The 27,662-nt window shown below is 39.7% G+C and overlaps 1 protein-coding gene across 1 annotated transcript; it reads left to right on the top strand.

Moving 5' to 3' along the window:
* The first annotated feature begins 109 nt into the window (after positions 1-109).
* Positions 110-27,662, top strand: LOC147227365 (LHFPL tetraspan subfamily member 4 protein-like). The gene is made up of 4 exons (XM_086159985.1): positions 110-1,289; positions 20,993-21,229; positions 23,429-23,445; positions 25,423-27,662. Exons 1-4 carry the CDS (start codon positions 881-883, stop codon positions 25,474-25,476), a joined length of 717 nt encoding a protein of 238 aa, XP_086016111.1. The 5' UTR covers positions 110-880; the 3' UTR covers positions 25,477-27,662.

Raw genomic sequence — 27,662 nt, 5'->3', positions numbered from 1 at the left:
ACGTCGAAAAAACACGATGATAATGGGGTCGCGGCGCTGGAGGATGTCGGATTTACGAGAAAGGACTGCTGAAATTTGACAGCGGGCTCCCGTCGAAACCCGCTCTCGATTTTTTTTTCTTTTTTTTTTTTTTTTTTTTTTTTTCCTTTTTTATTTTCTTTTGTTTCCTTCATATTCGATCCCCCCCCCAACCACCACCACCACCACCACCCCCGGTCGGTCCCATCCCCACATGCTGCGTGGGCATCTCCGTTAGAGGCGAGCAGAGGAAGGGGAGCACCCCGCGGATGCCTCGGAAGGTAAAAGAAGGGGTTCACCGCTGGTGCCACGGGCAACATCTCATCCGTCGGATGGCGACAAAGGACATGATGAAGAACGATCGGGAGTGATGGATGAAGATGGAAAAAAAGCTTTAACCCCCGCCCCCCCTCCCCCACCATCCGTCCGACGACTGTGAAATAAAGAAAACCCTTTTTTTTTTTTTTTTTTTTTTTTGATGGATTATTTAAATCATTTATGGTGTAGCCCCAAGGAGTCGAGCCTTAGAAAGCAATGTTAAATCTCTGGCTCTCGTTAATAATTCATTAGCGTTATAGGTAGGCTATGATTTTCTATTGCTTCAATGTAGCACCCCCACTTCCCCCATTTATTTTTACAATGTTAAGTCTTGCGGGATCACACACACATTTTTTTCATCGTGTGCTTATGTAGGCCCGTTGAAACAGCCACATAAGAGAACAGCCAAAGCGAGGAGTAACCAGCGCAGGGAGCTTTTATTTTGTAAGGATATACAAATATATACATATGACATTAGTTGGGGGGTGAAAGAGAGATATAAAGAGTTCAAAAAAAAGAAAAAAAAACAAACAAACAAACAAACATGTTGCCTTCCCAAGAAGCCTCCAAGATCTACCATGACAATTATATGCGCAACTCCCGCGCCATCGGGGTGCTGTGGGCCATCTTCACCATCTGTTTCGCCATCGTCAACGTGGTGGTCTTCATCCAGCCCTACTGGATCGGCGACAGCGTCAACACGCCGCAGGCCGGATACTTCGGCCTCTTCCACTACTGCGTGGGCAGCGGGCCGTCGCCCAGCCGGGAGCTCACCTGCGTAGGCAGCTTCTCCGACTTCAGCTCCATCCCGTCCGGAGCCTTCAAGGCGGCGTCGGTGTTCGTGCTGCTGTCCATGGTGCTGATCCTCAGCTGCATCGCCTGCATGGCGCTTTTCTTCTTCTGCAACACCTCCACCGTTTACAAGACCTGCGCCTGGATGCAGCTGCTGTGCGGTAGGTAGTTCGTCACCTAAACCTCTCTTTCTTTTTCCTTTTTCATTTTATCAATCTATTTCAGAAACCACTAAGGATCAATGGGGCCGTGTTGGTGTTATGTGTTGCTGCATTGCATGTGTGGGACACACACCTTCACATCTGCTTTTATTACAACACCAAAAGGCTCGTCCACCATTAATTACCCCAGCAAGGGAGTGATGTGATGAGTGTTCAGAATCCCCCCCCCCTTCCCTCGAGTTTAATTGTTTATTTGCTTAGTTATCTATTTATTATTGATCTTTCTTCAGGCTGAATGTTGGCTTCTCATTGTGCAGATTGAGGTTGGGCACTGGAATACTGCTTCCAGATCACCGGAGAAAAGTGTTAATGTCTGTGCTTTGTGAAAATAATGGTTTTAACAGCAAGGTTTCACAGAAGCATGCATATACAGTCATATATATCCGTGTATATCGTAATATAATAATAAAAAAATGCTGCTCATATACATAGTAGTTATAAGTATAGCCATGAAACGATGAAGGAAAAGGTGTCATGTTGTAATTGCATCTTTTTTTTGTAAAAAAAACAAACCAAAAACTGGCAAGCTTTAAGTCATGGCGGAGCTTTAAGTCATGGTGACCCCACGACTGACTATCACTGAGGAATGTATGTGTGTGTTTGTGCAGCAGCATAGCAGCATCACTTTCTGTTAATCCATGAGAATCAATATGCTGTAGTCTAAAGGGTATAGGCCTCGTCTTGTTATAGTCAATTAGGGCCGCTCTTCAGGTTTCCCCATCTCTGCAACAAGAGAGAGACAGCAGGGATACATGTGAGTGATTATTCACGCACTGAAAGCCCACGGAGCTGCTCTGTAACCACTGCCGCTCTGAGGAGAACATGCCGCTGCATCTGTAAGGGAGGAAGAGCGATCATGGCTTTATGCTGATGAAATGCAAATTGCAGTCATTCATCCATCTCAGCTTATCGAGTATGATGCGCCGATGTGCGATGGAGTGATGAATTCATCCCCCTACTAGCAAGGGACCGCATTGCTATTTTGAGGGATTCCGGGTCGATTGGATTACTGTTTTTCAGGCAGGTGATGTTCGGTCCTGCTCACGAGGCCAAATTACACTTGGCAAAATTGATTGAGGATAAAGGCTGAATGGCTGCATGGAAGGAAGAATAGATTCAGACCAAGAGGATGAGGTTTGTGATATTTACAAGTGAACGTTCAGTATGTTGATTAATTACGATTCATGAGGTCGCAAGATTCAGATACTCTAGGGAATGATAAAGAACGAATGTGTTCGTAAGAGTAAACGAACCTGCCATGTGGTCAAATTAACTCGGTGTATGCTTATGACAAAAGAAAAAAATTGTCCCACCTCTTAGTAGGACAAACTTGCTCATTCTGAGACAATATAGTCTTATTTTGCCTTTTTTTTCTGTTAATTTCAACTACAACAATAACCATGACTCACTTATACCAAAACTAATTTAACAATTTAACAATTTGATAGCATGTATGTTGTTTCTGTGACATTTACCACTTTATTGAAACAAGAAAATGACATTAAATGTCAAGACCTATGCAATTTTGGAGTCAAACACAATTTTCCTTTTCCTGGATATAGTGATATCCCAAAGTTCCTCAGTCTGTGGAATATTCGCGATGAAAAAAAAAAGTTAAATTGGATATTGTGTTGCAATGAATCGATTGATTGGTGAATTGATGAATGAATTGATACTATTTTTTCAAAGTGTCCACACCTGGATTATGTTTTGCTTATGTTTCACACCAGGTGAGTCACTATCTATTTGGAAATTCATCTGGAAATATGGGAAATATCAGAAACACACACGCACACATAACCACTCCAAACAAGGTTATTAATACAATTGATTCCAATTATGAAGAGACTAAATAAAATGACACTCACTGTTTCTATATGGAGAATATTACAGAAACACCTCCAAGAAGAGGTGCAAAGACATTACATAAATATAAATATGTCATTGATGTTGGAAACAGTTGCCTTACAGTTTATTTTCAAGCGAGAAGAGCAAGAAAAGTCATTTTAATATATTGATTATATTATCAATAACAGGGCATGTGCAAATAATTCTCAGCTCTGCTTTTATTTCAAAAACAGAATTTTAATTCTACAACATTCTGATATTATACAGTGAATGGAATTGATGGCAGGCCGCTGAATGAGTCAGGTGACTGCAGGTACTGCAGGAGCAGTTTATGGGCTATCTCATCCAAAAGCTGCTAAGAAACCATGATCTTTCCCGAATGCACATCCTAGGTGAGCCTTCAGTGTACATCTGACTTCTTTATAAGCTGATCAGTGTGATAAATAGGCCAGGCAGAATCGCGTGGGAGTGTGTTTTCTGAGCACAAACAGTCAGCATACTAAGAGAGCAACAGAGAAGGAAGGAGAGAGACAGGGATCAGCACTTTTTCTCTTCCTCTATCGTTCTTTTCCTCATTCTCATCTGCCCACTCTGTCCTCTGATCCACCAAGTGTTGAAAGGCTTTTGCCGTGTTCTGTGTTCAACATAAATCACACAGCCCTTTTGTGTTTTTCACAACACTTTTCTACTCACTTTGACTAAATCATCATATGCCCAAAATGGACCTGGGTCCTTCTAGCAAATATTAATTAAACAAAACATTTATTAAAGAGAACTTGCAAGCTTACAGCGCAGGCGGTGCCGCTCTGCCTCTTCCAGTGATGAATGTAAGGATGAGAATGTGGATCATATTTACTTATCAGTGATTATGTGATGACTGCCAGTGCTCATTGGCTCCCTCTTCAGGTCTTCTTCTAAACGTTTACCGGCCAAATGTCCAGACGATGAGGTCAAAGAGTGAAATCCTAAACATGTTTTATTTCCCCATAAAGATCAGGCTTTCACTATTTCTGAGTGTCCCCATAGTAGCCCCTTTATAGCAGCTATAAATGAGATTCTGAATTAATACATCAAAATCTGTCAGAGAAAAGTACAAATTGTTTAATAATGTAAAATAATTAGTTTTCTTAAGCTGTGCTTACTTACTGCACCGGCATACTGGTTTGCTTGTTATGTGTAAAAATAACAATCAGTTGACAGGTATGTATCTGTTTTTCTATCTATCATAATGTAATCTAGTAGACATGTTGTGAATGTTGATGATATAATTCCTGTTTATGTACATTAAGATAAGATAAGATAAGATAAGATAAGAACAACTTTATTAATCCCGAAGGAAATTGTTGTGCCAGAGTTACAGAAAATATAACAGTAATAAATAATAAAAAGAAAAAGGCAGAATTAGAAATAAAAATAAACTATAAACTATAAAGTGTCTCAGTGAAACTATAAAGTGTCTTAGTAAACAATTTAACCGCATTTTTTAAGTTTTACCCTTTAAGAGTAGAGTGTATTTTAAATTATAAGCATTTCTTAAATCCCTGCTGTTTCCTTAGCTCAAATCTACATTTGCAAGGCCGTGGTCTAAATAGTCTGGAAGGCGGCCCAGTGTTGCTCCCATCTCGGAGGTGATGGCTTTATCATCTCCTCTGGCCTGCTGGGTGAAGCAGCAGGTGTCATGGCCCTGTGACCAAGCAACACAGCTAATCCTCGATTGGCCAGTTTGGCCTGGAAGCAGCCTGGATTTAGGTCAAATTGTCAAAACGCGTCAGTCTGGGTGCAATTTGGATCTCTTCCTACCAGGGAATAACTTTATATGAAGTAATCAGTCCCTGTTTTAAAAAAAAATCCACTGGAAAAAGAGACAGTTGAGCCAAGTTACTGGGTTGCAGGCTTCTTGGCAGAGCTGAATGACAATGTGTCTTGGCATCGCTCAGGGGGAATCGGGCCAAAGTTGACATGCATGCGTACTGAATTGATAGCATTTAACCAAGATTAATGACCTTGAAGAAAAGAGGTTACAGTCATAGTTCACAGTCTCATTCACAAGGGAGGGAGTTTGTGAATGCAGCAAGAAATTCTACAGGAAAACCTCAACACTCAAATAAAATCTGCATCAAAATGTATTCCAACAAATTTGATCTGGTTAAGTAATATGGAAGATGGTTTTTGATGGAAGATGGAAAGCCTCAATGTCAGTGCCCAAACCCAGTATTTTAAAATAATGACCACTCATGCGATTTGATATGGTATTATATGGGAGCATCATACAGCATTTTTTTTACATTTAAACATTACTATAAGTTATATGCAGTAAAAACTTTGCAAATCCCTACATGTACTTTGAGATTGTGCCATCAGGAGGTACAGAGAACATCATGAACCAAACAGCACCTGCACCAAGAATAAGACTAGGAATAAGAATAAGAAAGACAATAAAAAGAAGAGGCATTAAAACAATATTGAAAGAAACAATATTTGAGGTACTGTTAGGTACTGAATTTTGGTGAGGATAAAAATAGGAGAGATTTTTGGTTATCCTGAGGTGTATCTTTGGTTTCCCAGTGTAACAAAGTTTGAGCCAGCACTGCATTAATACCCCCCCTGAGGAGAATTCTGTCTTTCTCACAGTTCAGACACTCCTATGTGGGAGGCTCTATAATGGTGTCATTTTAAACACAGTAACAATTCTACACAGACTTTTTTTGTTTTTCCAGGCAGAAGGTGGAAGAGGTGGCCATGATTTTTCGACTAACCCTTTAGTTAATGAAGAATTTCAGTTTGAATTTACATTCACTTCAAAGGAAACACTAAGAGGGAATTATAGAGTTAATGCGCTTTGTGTTTGCTAAAGTTGGTTGGTTTGTTTATTGAGGATTTTTCTTCCTCTCCCACTTGTTTGTTTGTTTGTTTGTTTAGAAGTTTATTAGGACAGTGTACAAATACATTAAGCACTGAGGCAGAGATGTTTGAACCAGATTATAGCTCATAGCTAATTTCCATCTGTAGTCCTGGACAATACAAATATAAAACTGTATAAAAAAGACAATATATATAAAATATACAGATAGGCAATAAAATATAAAACTGTATAAAATAGACAATATACATAAAATATACAGATAGGCAATAAAATAACTATACAATATATAAACAGGCAATAAAATATGTATTTTGTAAGTTGAAAGTGCTATTGTTGTGATATTGTTACTTTGGTAACTTTGGTTACTTCTGTCTACTCTTACTCTACCCACAATTAAATCCAATGTGTTCCCACTGTCCTTACCAAAACCGCCAGGTACTGTCAGACAGCTAAGTAACCCATTACTCACTGCTGCTTGATGACTCTCCATTCTTCCTTAGCTTGTACCTCCATCCCTACCTCCTGTCTGACCCTGTCTGTTGCATTATTAAACAGAACCCAGCAGGACAAGGGTCATGGCTCAGGGGAGGAGTTGTCCTGCTGGAAACAATCAACTGTTATCTGTGTTTGTCCATCAGAAGGACTACAATAAAAAGGTGGAAATAGTACATTTCAGGATGTAGACAAGTGGTTGAGCTGAATTTTACACCATGTATCGGGTGTATGTGCCCATCTTCCCAGATCCAAAATAGTAATATTGCTGTGGTTGTGAGGTGCTGGATGGTGGGTGGTGTTGCTTTTGTTTTCAGATTGCTGTCCGTCTGTATGCTATTATGCGCCTTGGGAGCTGTTAGGGGTTCAGCGTCTTGCTCAAAAACACTTTGACAGGCTAACCTCCTGAGCCAGCCGCCCCTATAATAATAACAACAATGATAACAACAATCATAGGAATAATAATGATAAATACCTATATAACACATATATGAATATTGCGATTAAAACTTCTCCCCACCACTCAGTAGTGATCAAACATCACTACTACAATCAATAATACCAAATGTGTTGACACATGAACAAGATGATGGAGGCCCAAATTATTTAAGTAAGTTAATAGTCCTACACTTTGAGATTATGAGGCTTAATTTATATATTTACATAACTATTTGGTCAGCTTCAGCTTTCTCTTTACTCATCCCTAACTTCTGAGGGAAATGTAATTGTTTGTTTCCTCTGCCAATTCAGTTCTTGCTATGTGCACTATGATGTTGAATACATTTGTAAAACATTGGTTTAATCGTTTGATAGACCTGGTCCTGTAAACAATTTTCATTTTCCAGCAGAAATCCAATTTAAAATAAGCTGGCAGAAGCTTAATTGTAATAAAAGTGTGTAACAAAATTATTTGTTTGTGGTACTTTTAACTAAAACATTCAAAGTAAAATTATATTGGATAATTAAATAAGCGTTTAATCACACATGAATTTGAATATGGAATCTGATCCTCAATTGCTTTTAAAATAAGCACTTAATTTACTATATGCAAGGCAGAACCTTGTAATGATGAAGGCATCATTGCTTCATTTCTTTATGTGCGTCTGCAAAAGTAAATCCTCATAGGTCCAGAAGAAGAAGGAGCCACTGAGTTTGATCAGGGTATCTATACATGTCATGAACTGCAAAGACATAAAGTAATGGACAAAGAATCTTTTTTAAAAAGAGAAAACCGTTCGGAGCATGCTTACATAATATTCACATCTGTGTGTCAGCTTTTCCACTAACACATACTGCAAACCTTGGGAGCAACTCAGTCTCAGAATTCGATATCATTTTTACTGGCTTGATTATATATACACTGCTGGAGCTCTGGGGGTCACATATCTATGTATTTTTATTTTACTAATCTTTTATTTGATTGTATCATTGATATCGTTATTAATAGTAGTAGTTATGATGGGATTGGCGAGCTAACACCGGTAGCCATTGGTGGATCAGGAATATGTAGCAGCAGATGAGAGATTCCTGTAAAACGTTCAATCACCGGCAAACTCAGGTCAAACTGTCACCATATCCCAAAAACAAAACTTTCTAAGTCTCCAATATAAACAGAGAACATCATGCAGCAAGGGTAAACACACCAGACAAAATCAAATATCAGACTCAAAAACAACTTGCTATGTCTCTAATAAAAGCAGAGAGCGAATAGCAGCAAGGACCAACTGTCTCCCCGGATACACAACTAGAAGGACCTGCATATAGGAGGCATTCAGAATCATTACTACATGAATGGGGGATGCATAATCGCCAAACACAAACAATGACATAAAAGGCTATGAAGTATTAAATTGACATTTAGATAATAGTTAAACAACAGCCTTCAACCAAGGATATTCAAATTTAGCACATTTCAATGACGTATAAAAGGATTGAATGGGCCATCTCCATCATCCCCCTGATGCGCAACAGATTGGACAAAACACAACAAATGCTCCCTTTTTCCTTGACGGCACCCTTTTGCAACCGAAGGACCCGTCAAAGGTATGGAAATTTAAAAAAAGCGAAGCACCTCCAACGCGTCTGCCCAGTTCTGCAGTTGGCACCTGGAACAAATTGCCTGTGCTGGCATGTGGCACTTTTAATTTTGACCCCAAAGAGTTTGATTCCAAAAATAATTTGTTGTTTGCTATCATATCAGGTTTGAAAATGGTTTCCCCTGACTTTCTGCTTTTTTTTCTGTTTTTTTTGAGAAACATTGGTATCCCCCACTATCTTGGACAATCAGTATCAGTATGTGACTGTAGGGAAAATAGAACTGGTAGAACATCTATACAAAAACTCAAAATTATAAAAAAAATGAAAATAGTTAATTAAATCACTGGTGACATTTAGGGAGGAGGTCAGAATGGCTTGCTGGATAAAAGTCACATCTGTTGTCCAAAACATCCCCTCTGACCTTCTTCTTAAAGGTGCTAAAAATGTCACCCTGGGTTCAAATGACAGGCCACATAACCATCTATATGTGGACACACCAACATTTTCCACTTTTCAGGTGCTTTTCTCTAGTACTCTGTGTCATAATGACTGTTTGCCCTATCAGGCAATATGAAGCTTTGGTTAGTGTGAGCTGGGGAAGCAATGTCAGGGAAAGTGTGTTTGTGCAACAGAGGGTGAGTGAAACACAAATGAACAAGTTTCTATGTGTGACTTGTATTTGCTCTTGTATGTGAGACCACACACACATACACACGTCTGTTCATGTGATTGTGTAAGACAGTGGGTAAATGCGAAAATGATGGTGTGAGAGTTGAATTATAAATGAGAGTATTTTCTCCCTCCTCTCTGGCGCTTGTGTGTGTTTTTTCCCCTTTAGCTGCATCTGTACATGTGCACGTGGCTAATGTGTTGCTTTGTGTGTGTGTGTGTGTGTGTGTGTAAAATAACATCAGTGCACATATGTGGATAAATGCGGCCACATTTCCAGCAGGAGCTACAAAGATGCGGCAGTGGTCGAGCTAAATATAGAACTACAGCGAGAGAGAGTGAGAGAGATTCCCGGGGGGGATATCCCTGCACCCCCCCCTTCTCTCTATCTTTGAGATTTCTGGACAGTTTTTCCCAACCAAATGTACATGTTTTAATTATCAAGCACTTAATAAATAATTCCAAAGTCACAAGGAGGTTTCTAAAAATACCCTGACAACTGAATAATGGATTCCTCTGACCCTCCTCGGCATTGTATCTCAGTGTGGGGAAAAGAAAGTGAGAGACGAGGATATTAAAACCCTAGTGCTTGTTAATTAGATGAACGGAGTATCTATATTTCCCATAAGAATTTCATCTTTTTCTTATTGTTCTAATTTGTACTTAATCACATTATGTTGGTAGGCACATTGGGTTGGTATATTGGTATATATTGGTTTTAAACATATTTTTGTATGCACTGTGGGTTTGCATCATTAAACCTGACCCAAACCCAAAATGTACATTTTCACCTTAAAGCTCTCAGATATATGTCTAAAAGTGATGTTGTTTGTGGAAAATACTTCTGCACCTAAGGGGTTTGTAGTGGGGGAATCCGTTTTAGAAGGAAGTCAGTTTTCTCAAACCTCCACCGCACAAAAATGTGCTTGACTAAAGAAAGACTGAGCAAGATATATTCAGCCTGACCTCAGTTTGCCATGTCATATGTAAAAATCTGTGTCTCATCAGATTAACATTAAACTGATCAGCATGGGCAGAAGTCAGTCTAGTAAGTCACTCAATTGTGGTTATTTGTGGCTTACTAGTACCGACCTCCTTCAGAAATGACATCATTAGCCCAATGCTCAACATGAGGTGTTTTTGAGCCATTTTGGTAAAACCATCACAGAAGTCACCTACATTAGACCTTTTGGTGCAGGAGGGTTCTTCTTCTTCAGGAGTGCAACAATGGTTGCATTCAAACAAGTAACGTGAGCAATTATAAGAAAAAAAAAGTATTCAAAAACAAATCATATTCAAGTTGTGAACTTGCAGTTGTAGACTGCAGTGTTGACACAGAAAAAGATTATGATCATTTAAGCAGTTCCAGCAGACCTTCAGTTGAAGCAAATTTTCGTGTCTGAAAAATGATCTTTTGTGTAGAGGTAAATAGCTTAATCCCTTCATGTTTAATTTCATTCTTGTCTTATTTCTAAAACCAATGTGACTCAAGCGAAAATACAGAAAAAAAATTACATACTGTTAAACCCAAGATAATAAAATAGTGGGTCGTTAGAAAATTGCAAATATGATAAAAATATAACCGCAGTGTTTCCTACAGACAAAAAAGCTTTCAGGACCAACTCATATGTGTTTGAGTGTGTGATGTTGCACACTCACATCAAATTACTCATTGCATTTGCCTTTATTTGTTCATGTGCATGCATGCAATGCGTGTACACACACACACATACAAACAAACCCGAACACACCACATACACACACTTGCACAAAATTGTAATGTTGAAACTGCAAACAAATCCAAATTATTTCAGCATAGCCTGAAAAAAGACATTACAGAAAATTTGAATTACACAATCTCGTCTGTTAAATGCACTGCACGTCCTCTTACTATGATTTAGTAGATTGCCAGAGGAAAGCGCTCAATGATCTCTAGCTGTATCACAAAACTGCTGCACATGGTTCTGTGAAAAACAATGCATTGGACTTGCGCAATGACACATTATATGGTTATATGCAAGCGTCTGTACCTCTGCCAATCCGCTTTACAGATATAGGATTGTTGCCAGTGACTTCCTGCTCAACAATTGAAGGACACTGGGATGAGAGAAGAAAAGATGAAAAGACAGGAAAAAAAAATAGAGAAAGGATGAGGGGAGACTAAATTTTAATAACTGTACGGTAAGATGGAAATGGGAATGTGATTCAGAGTTTTCAAATGATATATACCAACAAACCAAAATATACCGTAAGCATAAATGATGCAGAAAATAAATGCAACTGGACAGTTGAAAAGTGCGAGGACAGGATGAAGGGAAAAAAAAGAAAGACTTTCCATGCCAAGAGAGTGAACCAGTGAACCTTAGCGACAGCAACATCTTGTAAAGTGCCCCCTCAGCATTACACACACACACACACGCAGAGACACACATACATACAAATATACACACACCAACAAATGCTTGGCTTGAACTCCATTCCAGTAAAGGTCCTGTATATCATCATGGAGGCCGTTCATTAGATAGATGGAGGACAGCGGGCCAAGGTCTAGACATAGTAGCAGAGGCAAGGGCAGAGCTCAGACAGTTTTATTGCATTACATGACGGACATGGTGATCTCTTTATGCGCCCGTGTTCACACCTTTCTGTTCTGCTGCTTCATGTCTGTCTTGGAGCTGAAGGAGATGTCCTTCTGTAGGAGGCCAGCAGTTTGAAGTGTTACAAGTGGGGTCACACTTTACTTACACATTCAGGAAGACTTCTACATCTAAAATATAACTTTGCAAATCATCATATAAAATAATAACATGCAAATATCTTGGCAAAGAATTCAAGGGAAATCAGAAACAATAATTTGATAGTAATAAGTTGTTTCCAATGTTGAAAATAGCTTTTTCTTATGCTCTGTAAATTCATATTTTGTTACAAGTAAAAACAATTATCGTTAAGTTTCCCATAAATCTATATTCATATAAGTAGCTCACAGTGGAAATATTAGCTGTCACTTTGAAATTCATATGAAATGGCTTAAAATATTAAACGTGGATGTATATATGTTCACGTTTTTATGTAGGAAGGGTGACAACCCACTGTCAGGGAACTAGTGGGCAATGTGCTTTTGTGTTCTCAGCCACCAGCGACTCTTGTGTGTTGTGTAGTTTCATGCATACATTTCTGACGCCCTGAGAAAACTACGGGCATCAGGTTTAGCGCGTTAATTGGCGATTCATTCAGGGACTTCAACAAGTTGGAAAAGAGTGTGTGTAACTGTGTGTGGGAATTTAAAGAGTAAACAGTGTGAAGACTGAGGTCAGTGTGCTACTCCCCGGAGCAACTAATTTCGTCATGACCGTCACACCCGGACTCAAGTTCCTCAGGAGGAACACAGTGAACCCGTAACTGCTCACAGAAAGACTCCTTCAACTACGTCCACATACACACACAAACTTATATATAGCACACTGATGGTATTTTTAGAGCTCTTACATAATCATTTCGTAGTTCAACCCAAATAAAGATGACTGTGGACATGTGGATGAGAAGGTCTGACAAGGTTCTTATGTAACACATCTAGAAATATCTTTTAATGTGCTATAAATAAATCTCCACGCAGTATATATAGCTGGCAGCCTGACAACTGTGCTCTGGTTTGAAGGCTTTTTCCAGCAGCTGATGAGATGAGAACTCTGCGACGGAAAAAATTAACAGGAAGGGATAAACTGAGATGAAATACAAAACAAAACAAAAAAAAAAAAAGGAAGAGAAAAGATATAATTGTAGGAAACTGCCTGGGCCATTTAGTGCTCTCTTTACCCCAACTCCCCCCGATTCTCTCTTGTCCGTTCGATCCCTCCGCTTGCCTTTTTGATGTTTCTCCCCCCTGACTTCAGAATGCAGCGTCTTGGGGGAATGGAGGAGAGAGAAGAGGAGAAACCCCAACAACATCAAAAGGCCTTTCTTGGGTTGTGGGAAGGTGGTTGATATTTTTAGCCCGCCGGTGCCCACTTGAACACTGGAGCTGAAAATGGAAGACGTGCGGATAGTGGAGAGATCACGTCCTACGCTCACTTACGTTTGTCATTTGGCCAGGCAGGATCTAACATACAGAAAGGTCTTTTTCCCATTATTATTATTATTATTATATTGTTGTTGTTGTTGTTTATAATAACAACAGTAATTATTATTATTTAAGTTATGCAGATAATAATTTATAATGAAAATAATATCAATTTATAATGATAATGTTATTAATAAATAAATAGATAAATAATATTATGGTTTATTGGTAGTGGTAGTGGTAGTAGTAGTAGTAGTAGTAGTAGTAGTATAATGGTAGTGTTATTATTATCATTAGCAGTGTTGGAGGAAGTTGTTTTAAATGTTCTTTTCTTCCCTCTGTATATACATTTATAAAATGGTAATTGGAATTTTGGAAAGGGGGTCAAGGGGCCTTCTGCAGGAGAACTTTTTATTAAAAGATGGCAAAGCGCTGATCATATAACCCCCTCCTCTTTCAGAAAAGTGCAGAGGGAGCGGTTTTCCTGAAGCTGCACATTTGAAAGGAACAAATGAGCCAGAGCATTGGTTTTAAAGATGGTCAGCAGCAAAATCACAGCAAAGGGCACACCGGCCCCGCTCACCACATTTTGTTGGGAAAAAAATACATTGTGTAATGTTTAGTAAGCTGAAATTTGCAAACACAAATATTTCAGAATCAGAATAGCCTTTGCTGTCATTGCAAGGCACAATGAGACTGGAAAAAAACTCAGAAAACACAATTTATTCACTCATTCATTAATTATCTATTGCTATTACTCTGCATTCAGGGACACATGGGACACTGGAGCGTATCCCAGCTGTCACTGGGTAAGACCCTGCACCAGTCACCAGTCAATCCCCCTATGGCCCCTATAGCGACAACCACCATTCACTCCCTCATTCATTCACAACTGGTGAATTTAGGGTCTCCAGTTGACCTACTGCATGTTTTTGGTCTGCAAATTGATACAGTAAACTAAGCATTTTCACTGTAAACAGTACACAGTGAATAAATCTCGCCCAGTGCAGGTAATAATCACATACCGTGAATGTATCTTGGATGAAAAATATTCAACTGAAGTATCTAAGCCATTTTTTTTTTTTTTTATATCAAAGAGTGCATCAGTTTGATGTGAATCAGTTAGTATGAAAACAGTGAGGAGAAAACTCCAGTAAATACCAAAATATTTCAGTCAAACGTAGAGTGCACAGTGTTCCCCTTGAGAGAAACGGGCCTTGAGGCTGAGCCCTTGGCAATACAGAACTCTGATTGTTGTAAGTGCCCACAACTGTGAGTTAATGTGACCAACAAATGAGCTTTTGAAATCTGGGTCTGTGGCTGCGGCAGACATTACACACAATGCTTGTCCTGGCCCCGGTTGAAACTGTACACAATCCAATGGTTTGAACCAAAAACAGTCAGAATGGGCTTTAAACACATACCAGCTGGTTGGCATCCTAATAAATCAGGTCTAGTATCACGCAATTAAAGCATCAGGTGTGGACTGTAACTTTCATGAGATAAAATAATGGAAGGACAGAGAAAAAAATTAATTACCATTAAGCGTGAGAATCGAACAATGGAAATCCACATGGGAGAAACAGATTTTCAGCCTCAACAAAATACAAATATAAGACAGTCATGCTGTTGGTATTCATATGGGAAGCATAATCTATTCAGGCCTGTACCTCACATTTTGAATTTCCAGCGGAAATATTTTTTTTCCACTGGAAAACTGGATTTTTTTTTTTCTCAACTCTAATTCAACCTGAATATAAAGATAGAAGAGCTGTATTTTAATTTGCCTGACATAATGGTTGTAATTCTATATGGCATAATCCAGGGCTTCATAACAAAAAACAAAGATAAAAAGACACACCCCATGTATGAAAATCTGGTTATTTAAGAAACAACTATTGCTCACGAACTCCAAGAGGAAAGAAAATCCACAGAAGAATTAATGACATCCAGCATAATAAAATGTGTTCTTTATTTTCAGTTATACTTAATAATTAGCCTGGATTTTGATGGAAAAGTTTCATTCTCTACAGTTTATTTTGCCTTCCTTCCTGACCCGGAGTTTTGTTCAAAGACCCCAGAACAGACAGTTGGGGCTAAAAAAATCACAAGATAATAATTCATCGTAATCGCCCTTCATGTTTAGTAATATATCCAAGAAACATGTAATTATGCCCCCAATGTGATTTAGTTCAGAAAATAGGATTTTAATTGTCTGTGCTTAACATGCGGTGCAGCCAAAATAGCCCTCATTTGATTTTTGGCTGATATCAGTCTTTCACAGATCTGTGAACACTTCAACTGAATATAGAACATTAACAGCAGGCTGAAGTCTAATTCCAGCCAAAATGTAACATCAGTCGAGTGGCTCACTCATCAATATAATTTCTTAATGGTAACATTAAATCAATACCAGTGAACTGCCAACTACCTGACATTAAAGTTTCACGTGTCGATCTAAAACACTTATTTGTTGTATTAAACTGATTCTCCAAGCAGCTGGTAGTTTTGGATGATTAAAGAAATAATTAATAAGGTCCTAAAATATGTAATCAAAACATGACTAACTGGAATAATTGCATTAAGAGTATTCCAAGTTTGTATTTTTTTAATTGTTTCCTTAAATCTTTCAAAATATTTTTAAAGCGACTGCAAGATGTTATGGACATAGAATGTAAATGTAATGGACAGATCGAATTTTTACAAAGTATCAATAGCAAACAGCAGCACATCCAGACCTTCAGTGTTATTTTGGCACAAATTCTACATCATAATAAGCTTTGAAACTACAGAAGTTTGAAACTACAGAAAGAAAGGGGGGGGGGGGGGGGGGGTCAAGGAGCCACTGTCACCCTGATGTTTTTTGTCCATTGTTTCTGAGCATTCGGAAACACTGTGGATTTCCTGCCCCACAGGAAAACCTCCATCAAAAGTCCATAAAACATGCTATCAAATACTCATTGCTCATTTTGGGATTTTATCATTGATCTTCTATGTTAATTTCTGGGGTAGCAGTCATAAAAGGAGCCAATAACATGATGATTTCCCGTGATGATTACTTTAGCAGCACTTCAATTCTCTCATTACTTACTGTAATATCATCATTATATTCTTTCTCATTACACACACCTATTAAGGCTGCAATTAGTTTCTGTGCAATCACATTTTGGTACATCCAAGCTTGAAATACCACTCCTGATATTTGCTGTGCTCAACACGGAAAGGTGGCGATTCATCTTGTATCCCCCCTTCATCAGTTGTTGCTCCTCTTCCACCCACAATTCCCTCCTGATTGATGATGTTGGTGAAAAACATCGTCTACAGAGGGAATCAGTAATGTGAAAAGGTTCAGGCAGATGACTTCTTTCCTTTGCTTTAATACTGTAGCGAGTCACGCATGTTGGGGTTTATGTTGATGCTTGTTTTCTGTGTCATTTTGGGGATGCTTGGAGTTTTGTGGGTGTGGTTTGGGGTGCAAGGAAATCTGTTTTTGTTTTTTACCTGGAATTAGCGGGATCAGAGGTATTGCAGGCTCGTATCGAGGCGTGGCTGTGGCCGACAACAGCTATTGCTGATTAAATCTGCGTTTATCGTCAACCAGGTGTCTCTCCTGACTGAAACACTACAATACACTCACGTTGACTGCCTCCAAACCATGTGAAAATATTCTCTGCATCATTTTTTTTCTGTCACAGCACACACCTTTTTGGAAGTTACTCCCAGGTTCAGGGAAGCTAAAGTATATTTCTTATTGAAGCCCCAAAAAGTCAATTATGTTAAAAAAAATGACATTGTTATACATGGACTGGGGACTGATCCACAGTGTCTTGCTTCTCTCGCCCAATGACAGCTGGGATAGGCTCCTACATCCCTGTGACCCTAAGCTCAGCATAAGCTGTAGATAATGGATGGATAGATAGAAAAAAAAAAAAAAACAGTATATTAGTCAAGACTGAGAAGAAAAATATTGCTAACAGTTATGCTACAATTGCTTCTGTGAGCAATCTGATTCTAATCTGATCCAAATCTGATTAGAATTTGATTTAAATATGATTTCAACCTGATTCATATCTGTCTGAAAGCATCACATCCTATCATACATTCTGCATTCTGTTACTAAACCAAGCTCATCAACCTTGTTTATGCTTGCTCGTCTTACCATGATCTTTCACATTATCTTTACCGTGTCCATGTCATGACAAGCAAGTTTGCAGCATGTTCAAAAGTTAGTATTTTAAACTTTCTTACCTAAGTAACTCACATTTCTTTAAAAGACACAGTGTACAGTGACCAGCACCAGTACCGATTTACACACTTACAGTTGCCTGTGTGTGTGTTTCCATGTACCAACACATTTTCTTTTGAAAATAGTTTATATTATTGAAATATTGTTTAGGAGGATGTAGTGAATATCACTAAGAAGCATATGCTGATCGCGAGGAGCATCTGTAATAGCAGGTGGCACTATTTTCAGGGATAATGGATAATGTGCATAATGTGTGACCTAAACATCCCGTTCTTTTACAATCGCTTTTTGGTATTTTTGTGAGTTGTTATTTTGTATTATATTGTGAATCTGGGCACAGTACTGAGACTTTTGAAATGGCCCGATTATAGAACCAAGCCTGTATTATTTTGATGGGATGATAAAAATTCTAAAACAGGGAGATGGAAAATCTTCATAAAGATGCTCACACACATTATCTACTTATGATGCCTACTTTGATGAATCAGCATTGGTGTTAAGTATTGTAGCAAGTCATAAATGTTGGGGTTTATGTTGATGCTTGTTTTCTTTGGGATTTTGGGGTTGCTGGGAATTATGTGGGTGTGGTTTGCGGTGCGATTAATTCTGTCTTTTTTTCTTCTTTTTTTACGTGGAATTGAGCTGGAACAGTTAGTTAGTGTGGCCAACAACAGCTATTACTCATTGAACAGATGTTTTATCGTCACCCACATGTTTCCATGGTTAAAACGCTACAGTATAGATTACCATTTTTGTTGGAGAGTTGAAATGGCATGTATGGATATACAACATGGACTCAGACCCCTCTATCTCTCTCTCTCTCTCTCTCTCTCTCTCTCTCTCTCTCTCCATCGGTCTGTGTGTGTTTATAAAAATGGACATCGAAGTAATTGCTGATATTCTGTTCCTCTTCATCCTTAAAGTTGTTCATATCAGTAGATTTCATCATTGGTAATGGCCATGTAGTTACAAGGAGATTTGTGGCAATTAACTTAGGCTCCCATTTGATTAAGAGTTTCTGATGAGGTGATGGAGAATATCCCTAGAGATGAGGGACTTGTGTTTGGTACTGACTCAAATGGGCATGTTGGTGCAAGCAATAGAAGTGATGAAGAAGTGACGGGCAGGTTTTGTATCCAGGGTAGGAACGCAGAGGGACGGGTGGTGGTAGACTTTGCAAAAAAGATGAAAATGGCTGTAGTGAATTTTTTTTTTTTCCAGAAAAGACAGGAACATAGGGTAATTTATAAGAGCAGACAGGGCACACAGGTAGACTACATCTTGTATAGACAAAGTAATCTGAAAGAGATCAGCAACTGCAAAGAGTGTTGCCAGACAGCATAGGATGATGGTTTGTAGGTTGACTTTGATGACAAGGAAGTTCAAGAGGACAAAGGCAGGGCAGAGGACAAAGTGGTGGAAGCCAAAAGGGGGAGTGTTGTATGGTTTTCAGGGAGGAGTTGAGAAAGACTATGGGTTGTCAGGGAGAGCTTCCAGATGATTGGTCAATAACTGCTAGTGCTATCAGGGAGATAGGTAGGAGAGTGCTTTTTGTGTCACCTGGAAGGAAAGTAGATAAGGAGACTTGGTGGAGGTATGAGGATGTGCAGGAGAAAGCGGTTAGCAAAGAAGAAGTGGAACACTGAGGGGACTGAAGAGAACAGACAGGAATGCAGGGAGATACAGCATAAGGTAAAGATAGAGGTGGCAAAGGCAAAGCAAAGGGCTTATGATGACCTGTATGCTCGGTTGGACAGTAAGGAGGGAGAGCATGATTTATACAGATTGGCAAAACAGAGATAGAGATGGAGAGGATGTACAGCAGGTCTGGGTGAGGATCAAGAGGGAAATGTATTGACAGATGCTAGAAGACTGATGGGAAGATGGAAAGAGTCCTTTGAGCAGTTAATGACTGGGGAAAATTAGAGTGAAGGGTAGAGGAGGTGACTATTGTAGACCACAAAGTTGCAGAGATTAGTAAAAGTGAAGTGAGGAAGACATTGAAGAGGATGAAGAATGGAAAGACAGCTGGTCCTGATGATGTACCTGTGGAGTCAGTGGTAGGGTTTCTGACTAGATTATTCAACAGGATCTTAGAGAGTGAGAAGGTGCCTGCGGAATGGAGAAAAAGTGTAATGGTGCCCATTTTTAAGAATAAGGGGGATGTGCAGAATTGCAACAACTATAGAGGGATAAAGTTGAGCCATGCAATGAAGTTATGGGAAAGCATAGTGGAGACTATACTGACAGCAGAAGTCAATGCAGATGACACTGTGATCTGTTGTGAGAGCAGGGAACAGGTGGAGGAAATCTATAGAGGTGGAGGTATGCTCTGGAAAGAAGAGGAATGAAGGTTATACAAAGCAAGACAGTATATATGTGTGTGAATGTGAGGAACCCAGGTGGAACGGTGAGGCTACAGGGTGTGGAGATCAAGAAGTTAGAGGATACTTAGGGTCAACAGTCCAGAGCAATGGAAAGTGAAGAGAAGATGTACGGAAACAGTTTCAAGCAGGTTTGAATGTCAGGGGTACTATGCAATAGAAGACTATCAGCCAGAATGAAAGGAAAGCTTTACAAGACAGTGGTGAGACCAGCAATGGTGTATGGTTTAAAAACAGTGATACTGATGAAAAGACAGGAGGAAGAACTGGAGGTCGCAGAGAGGTTCTCTTTGGGAGTGATGAGGATGGACAGGATCAGGGATAAGTCTATCAAAGGGACAGCACATGATAGATATTTTGGCGAGAAAGTCAGAGAAGCCAGACTGAGATGGTTCGGTCATGTACAGAGGAGGGATAGTGAATATATTGGTAGATGAATGCTGGAATTGGAGCTGCCAGGGAAGAGGTTTAGAGAAAGACCAAAGAGGAGATTTATGGGTGTAGTGAGAGAAGATATGGAGTTAGTTGGTTTCAGAAAATAGGGTTAGATGGAGATGGTTGATTCGCTGTTTAAGAGTTTCTTAGCCATTTTATTGTGCTGGAATGAACAATTCCAGGAATGCAATGGAACAGAGCCATAATTGATTATATCAATTACACCCATTTTCCTACTGTAATCTTGTGATAACACAGTTGTAGTGAGAAGGCCCAATACAAACTGGGAAATAAAGTATTTGTAAGGGTTTCAGAAAGAATATCATCTGTCCAGAAAAAAATCAGATGCCTGGTGTATGACGCGATCTAAGTGTTGCATTGAAGTAACAAGTGCTTTTCCCAACTTTGGTGGAAGTTTTGCAACCATCAGTGTACCTATATAACTAAAGAATAGGAGATATTTGAAGCTCCAATGAGATTATTTGTGATTTATTTCGGAGGTATGAATCCGTATAAAAGTACCGCATCGATCTTTTGTCAGAAATCCAATATTATCAAAATCCATTTTAGCTTAATTTTCTCACCCTCTGATCTAACCCCCTTTTCTTGCAGGAGTGTGCCTGGTGCTTGGTTGCATGATCTTTCCTGACGGATGGGATGCCGAGGTAATTCGGGACATGTGCGGGGAGCAGACGGGAAAGTACTCCCTGGGCGACTGCTCTGTACGTTGGGCCTACATGCTGGCCATCATGGGCATCCTGGATGCCCTCATTCTCTCCTTCTTGGCCTTCGTCCTGGGCAACCGCCAGACAGACTTCTATCTCGATGACTTGCAGACAGACAACAAAGGTAGGAGACAATTATGAACTCTTAAAATGTAGGTCAACGTGTTTAGCATACTCATATTTTGTGAGATTCTATGATGTCTCTGATTAGTTTGGATTTAGTGGCTATTCAGACACTTTGACCCCAGGAGGATTGGAGTGTCACATAGAAGAGCTAATGTCAATTGACAAACATGATGGAAAAATTTGTCAGAAAATGAGGAAAGATTCACAGGATCTTTTGATTTGCCAATTTACATGTTATTTATAAAATGATAAGGGATGACTGTTTAAGTTCTCTGTTCGTCGAAAACCAGAGTATCATTCACTATTCCATCAGAGCTGGTCCGTCTGATAACCGGGCAAAGGAAAAGTTACAGTCCTCAACCTTACAATTGCTAGACAGTGAATTGTTAATATGCTGTTTTCAGTTATTACATACATACAGTGGGGTAAAAAAAGTATTTAGTCAGCCACCAATTGTGCACATTCTCCCACTTAAAAAGATGATAGAGGCCTGTAATTTTCATCTCAGCATTCTCTCACTTCCAAACACGACAAGTTTAGTTTTTACCAAAAAGTTCGGGCCTGGACATGTACAGTCTTAAGGAGGGGGACACGTCTTGCACTGCAGGATTTGACTCCTTGGCGGTGTACAGTCATGGCCAAAAGTTTTGAGAATGACACAACCATAGAAACATCTGGCAAACTAAAAATGCTGAAGGAACAGACTTTGTGTCATTCTCAAAACTTTTGGCCATGACGGTAGTGTGTTACTGATGACAGTCTTCGTTAATTTGGTTCCCGCCTGATGAAAATTACAGGCCTATCTCATCTTTTTTAAGTGGGAGAACTTGCACAATTGGTGGCTGACTAAATACTTTTTTTCCCCACTGTATCACCATAAATGGTTTACTGACTATTAAATGACCAGCTTGATGTGGGATGAAGTGATTTTCTGATACTTTTTTTCTCATAATATATGGTTTTCTGTTACTGTATTTATATATGTAACTATATTTCTGTGTTTCTCACAAATTCACGAGGCATGCCGCTAAATTATCATACTGGCAAATAATTTTTTTCTTATTTTTTCTCTATGTTTGCTCAAAGTCACAGACATTCCCATTTCTCTGTATCTGTTGAAAGCCTTTATTTTAGACCGAGGCGATGTGATACCCCCAGCTGGTTCGTTGGTGCCTGTTTCGCGTGATGCTGAACTTATTACAGGGCCATAACAGTGAACGTTGATTGTCCAGTTTTTAAACAAATGACCGCACCGCACTCTGACCTCGGTAACTTGCTGTACTGCTTCCAGCGCTGTTTTCAGGAGTGGGAGGGAGCCCCCCTGAGTGATTCTGACAGTTTGCATGATGTTGCATCAGGACAGTGGAATCGCATTGATTTAGCTTCATGAAAAAGGGGGCAGTGGAGGAAAGGATCAGCAGAAGAAGGCAATGGAGAGGAGGGTAAAAGACAATGCAAAGTAAAAGGCCTGTGCATTAAAACACTTCCTTTTCACCAAATTACAACAAACAATGCATCAACACAAGAATTGGGAGAGGCTTTAGAAAGATGGAGAGATCACTGACATTGAAGACTACCGGTGGTGTGATATACAGACAGATAGAGTAAAGGAGGGAGGAGGAGTGAGAGGAAAAGACAGAGAGATAAAGAGCGAGAACAGTGACATAAGATGTCTCAGTTCTCCAATGGTCTATCTCTGTGATGGTCTCCATGGTAACTGGAGATATTCCAGAGCGTGGGCGTGTCTTTCTGATCTTCTTATCTGATTAACCTCACCGACGGTCTCTGTGATTTTTACACATTTAATGCATCTAATGCTCATCAGTTGCATGAAGTCTTTTTTTTTTTTTTTTTTCTTGTGCACTTTCAGAGAAATAAACATCCCTTTAGCCTCCTTTTACATCAATCAGCAATGAAAGCCTTGCCTCTCAGTTGTGACAGAGCTGAAACGGGAAACTATGGAAGAAATACTTAAAGTGTGACATTTACATACTATCACTTTGATTAAAACATACAGTAAGTTAAAAAAAGGAACAACTGTGTGTATAGGGTAGAAATATGCAGCCAGAAATGATGACCTAAATGCTTTTTTCACAGTTACATAAGCACAACCATGTTTTGCTAAAATATGCACTTTTTTGGTCTTGCTTTATATATTGTGTGAATACTAACACTTTTTCTCTATTTGTTCCCGCAGATTTTGCTGTGTCAAGGGTAAGTTGACTTACCATACAGGTTTCACATCTGTTTAGTTGGAAAGCAGTATCCAGTTTGTGAAAAGCCGAGTGCGAGAATTGGTTACTGGTAATTATGCAGATGACACTGTCATGAAATGCTGACAAGCAGCAAACCCATTATCTTGAGGGAGTAACATTGGGTGCCAAATTTTAAAGAATATGACCAAAGCAGGGGACTCTGGGGTGGACTCTCCAATTTCCAAGGTCGAGGTTGCTGAGGCTCTGGATGTTGTGGGGCTGACACGCTGCTGCAGCATGGCGTGGAGGGTGGGGTTAGTGCCGCTGGATTGGCAGACCGGGGTGGTGATCCCCCTTATTAAAAAGGGGGCTCAGAGGGTGTGCTCAGACTCCGGGGGGGTCTTACCCTTCAGTCTCCCTGGAAAAAGGTTCTCAGGGGTGCTGTAGAGGAGGGTCTGATGGGTTGTTGAACCTTGAATCCAGGAGAATTAATGTGGTTTTCATCCTGGCCATGGAACAGTGAACCAGCTTGACACTCTTGGCAGAGTCCTGAGGGCACATGGGAGTTTGCCAAACTCTTCTACATGTGTCTTGTGGACCTGGGGAAGGCATCCGACCATGTCCCATTGGGAATCCTGCGGGAGCTGCTCCGGGGGTGCTGAACCCTGTGATACGGGCTGTTCCGTTCTTGTACGATCAGCGGTAGAGCATGGTCTGCATTTCCAGTTGAAACTCGGACTTGTTTCTGGTCAGGTTTGGACTGGACAGTTCTTTCTCACATTTTGTTAACTGATAACTGGACAGAAATTCTACATGCAGCCAGGGGGACTGAGGTGATCCAGTTAGGTGACCTCAGGATTGGGTCTGCTTTTTGTGGATAATGTGGCTCTGTTGAATTATGTTGTTCTGTTGACCGTGGTATGAGGATCAGCATCTCCAAATCCAAGACCATGGTTCTCAGACGGAAACAGGTGGAGTGCCCACTCAAGGTTGGGGAGGAGTTCCTGCCTCAAGTGGCGTAGTTCAGCTATCTTGGGGTCTTGAATGAGTGAGGGAGTGAGGAAAGGATGCAACGGGAGATCGACAGGTGGATCAGTGTGGTGTCAGCAGTGATTTGGCCTCTGCACCTGTGGATTGTGACGGAACAAGGTCACCAGCTGAAATTAGCTTCTCCGCAGGGTGTCCAGGCTCTCCCTTAGAGATAGGATGAGGAGCTCGACCATCCAGGAGGGGCTCAGAGTAGATATGGAGAGGAGTCAGATGAGGTGGTTAGGCTGCATCTGGTTAGGATGTCCCCTGGATTCCTCTCTGGTGAGGTTTTTCGGGCATGTCCAACCGGAAGGAGGCCCCAGGGAAGATCCAGGACGTGTTAGAGGGGCTATGCCTCTTGGCTTGCCAGGGAGTGCCTCGGGATCCCCCCGGGAAAGATGGATCATTGGCTGGGGAGAGGGAAGTCTGAGCCTCTCTGCCTCGGCTGCTGCCCCTGCGACCAAGCCCGGATACGCCGCAGAAGATGGATTGATGGCGAGATGGATGATCTGCTCTGTGCCAGTCCTTAAACCACAGCTTCCTATAATTAATCACATTGACCTCCTTAGGGGTGACTCAGTCTTGATGTAATTTTGAGATGCTCTGAAAATAAAAGGTGGCCTGATGAAAGTCTGTTGATTACAATCTGCTTTTTTAGTTATCCTCCTTGCAATATATTGATCTTCCCTTTATTGTTGGGAGGGAGAGGGAAGGTGATTAATTTCTTAAGATTTTCTGTGGTATATTTTGATGATTTATTAATACCTGAGAACAATTGAGAGGCTAAAATATTTTAGGGATTTTTGTACAACCATGTTTCTGATTAGATATTGACAGGACTTAATGAAAAGGTTCAGGTCAGACTGAAGTGAAAGTATTTCCTCGTATTTGGACACAACAATAATGGAAATGTCCAAAACGGTAGGCAGCATATGTATTTATGAATCCTCTATGTTGTTTTCTTCAGATTGAAGTTCGGGACAGAAGAGAGCCGAGGTACGGTGTTCAGCGTCTTCACTGAGACCAATGACAGAACTGGACATCTTCTTCTCTTCACTTCCCCTCCCTTGTCTTCTCTTCTTTCCTCTTCTGCTGTCCATCTATCTCTTATCTCCTCTTCTTTCTTATTCTCCTCTCTCCAATGATCAGGATACCATACTCAATGTCATACAGACACATCAAGTGTAAAGGATTCTGTAAGATAAAATTCAAATAACAACAACAAACTATCACACATGTTGTGATAGCTATATTTTGGGGAAATAATGGCTGTACAGTGCATTTAACATTTGACTTTCTCAACAAATACCTTTATGATAAAAAAAAAAAAAAAATCTTGACTTGTGTGAGAAACTGAATCCTGAACCGTGACGTCAGTTGATGGCATCTCTAATTTATTTTAAGAATTTATAGGTAACGGTTTGAAATCTTCTTTGAGGCCATGCAATCTGTACATTCGGAGTGGTGCGAGGTGACTGCTCTTTCAAGATAATGGATTATCCCTCATACAGTGACAGTGCACCCTGGCAATATAGCAGCAATGAAACATTCGAAACACTTCAACAGGGACTCATTTGGCTCTTCATATAAGGACTTTTAATTGTGAGGAATTCAAAGGAGTACCCCATTGCAGCTTTACAGAACATCTCTGGGAGATTCTCTACTGTACATACTGAACAATGTAAATAACATTACCACTGACAAAAACAGCCCACAACAAAACCTCATCTGACTCTAATTCATTTGATTATAATATTTCTACCCATGGTTTCAGTGTTCCTTGTGATGGAAGAGCATCAGAGTATTTGTGTTTATACGACTCCCCACTGCTGATTTAGTAAGAGCAGACGGATGGGGATGAAATGAATATCCGAGCCAGATATTCTCTCAAAAAAAAAAGAAAAAAAAGGAGAGCACCGTGACTCAAGCTGATCGTGAGTGACCACACACAAGGAAAAGCGCTTACCCTGCATCAACATGGCCTCAAAACAACCTATTACCCCTTATAATAGACATTAACCCTACAGGACAGTATAATATCAAATTTGACCTAGTGGCAATCAAAGTCAGATTTTTTTCCCAATGTTCATCTTTTGTAACAATTTCTCAAACCCTTCCTCTAGTGTACAGTTTACTCAGTCTGTGGTTCCAGCATAAAGTGATCAGTTTACTGTATAGATGTCTTAAGACTGTGTGAATATGGCTGTATGAACCGTCCCTCTCTCAGAGGGAAGCCACAAGTGCTGCATTGTCTTAAGGTGATGTCACTTATATGCCTCTTTGAATAAGCCTTGCTGCTTGCAGTCGTCAAAGGAATCCCAAGTGCAACCAATTCACAGCGAGCGACTCCCGAAATGCAGGGAGAAAAAATATCAGTTGGCTTGAATATGTTCCTCTGAGTATTAGAATGGACAGAAGAAGGAGACCTGCTGTCCTACAAGTAAATCTTTTTGCAGTCATTTTTATCTTCGGTCATTTCAGAGTTGTTGCTAAAATTTAAGGAACACTGAGGTCATGTGTCCAAAGTCAAATATGAGAATATAAAGCCCTAGGTATCATGGTTCTTTTATTTTTTCGTACATTTATCTCAGTAGTCGAACTGAACATCAGTTAAGCATTTGAATAACATGTCAAAATTGTGCCCATCATAATGTAACTCATAATGATGCTGTTTTGATCATGGGGCACTTGAGGATGACTACTTTACAGTCATTTCATTTTTTTTTTGCATTTAATTGATTGAGTTTGTAAATCAAGGGCACCATAATTCCTCTTTAACTATACAATTTGAATTTGTAACATTCACATTTTGCACCTACATTATAATATTAATAATGATAGAGTAACCTTTAGTTGTCAGATCATGTTAGGATCATAGCGGTCAACTGCTTATAATCATAATTTGAGTACATGAAAATTATTAAATATTAGAAGAATTAGCAGTACTTATTTCTGGAAACCTGAAAATGCTGCAGATATATATTCAGAAATATGTCTCTAAAGTAGTGCCATACTGTGAGAGAAATAGAAAGGAAGAAAAAAATTACATTCCTTAGGAGAACATAAGAAGTTAAGTCCATTATGTCCTCACAAAACTGGCATCTACACACACACACACACACACACAGATACATAAAATATGCAAGAAAAATATTGTTGATGTAATATGTATACTTCTCAGAAAATACTATGTAGTAAAAAGAAAAA

This window comes from Fistularia commersonii, chromosome 14, assembly GCF_037954325.1.
Source record: "Fistularia commersonii isolate RoL2024-O1a breed Wild chromosome 14, RoL_Fcom_v1.0, whole genome shotgun sequence".
NCBI classification, from domain to species: Eukaryota; Metazoa; Chordata; class Actinopteri; order Syngnathiformes; family Fistulariidae; genus Fistularia; species Fistularia commersonii.
Note: the sequence above shows the minus strand (reverse complement) of the source record. Positions and strands in the feature narration are given on the sequence as shown.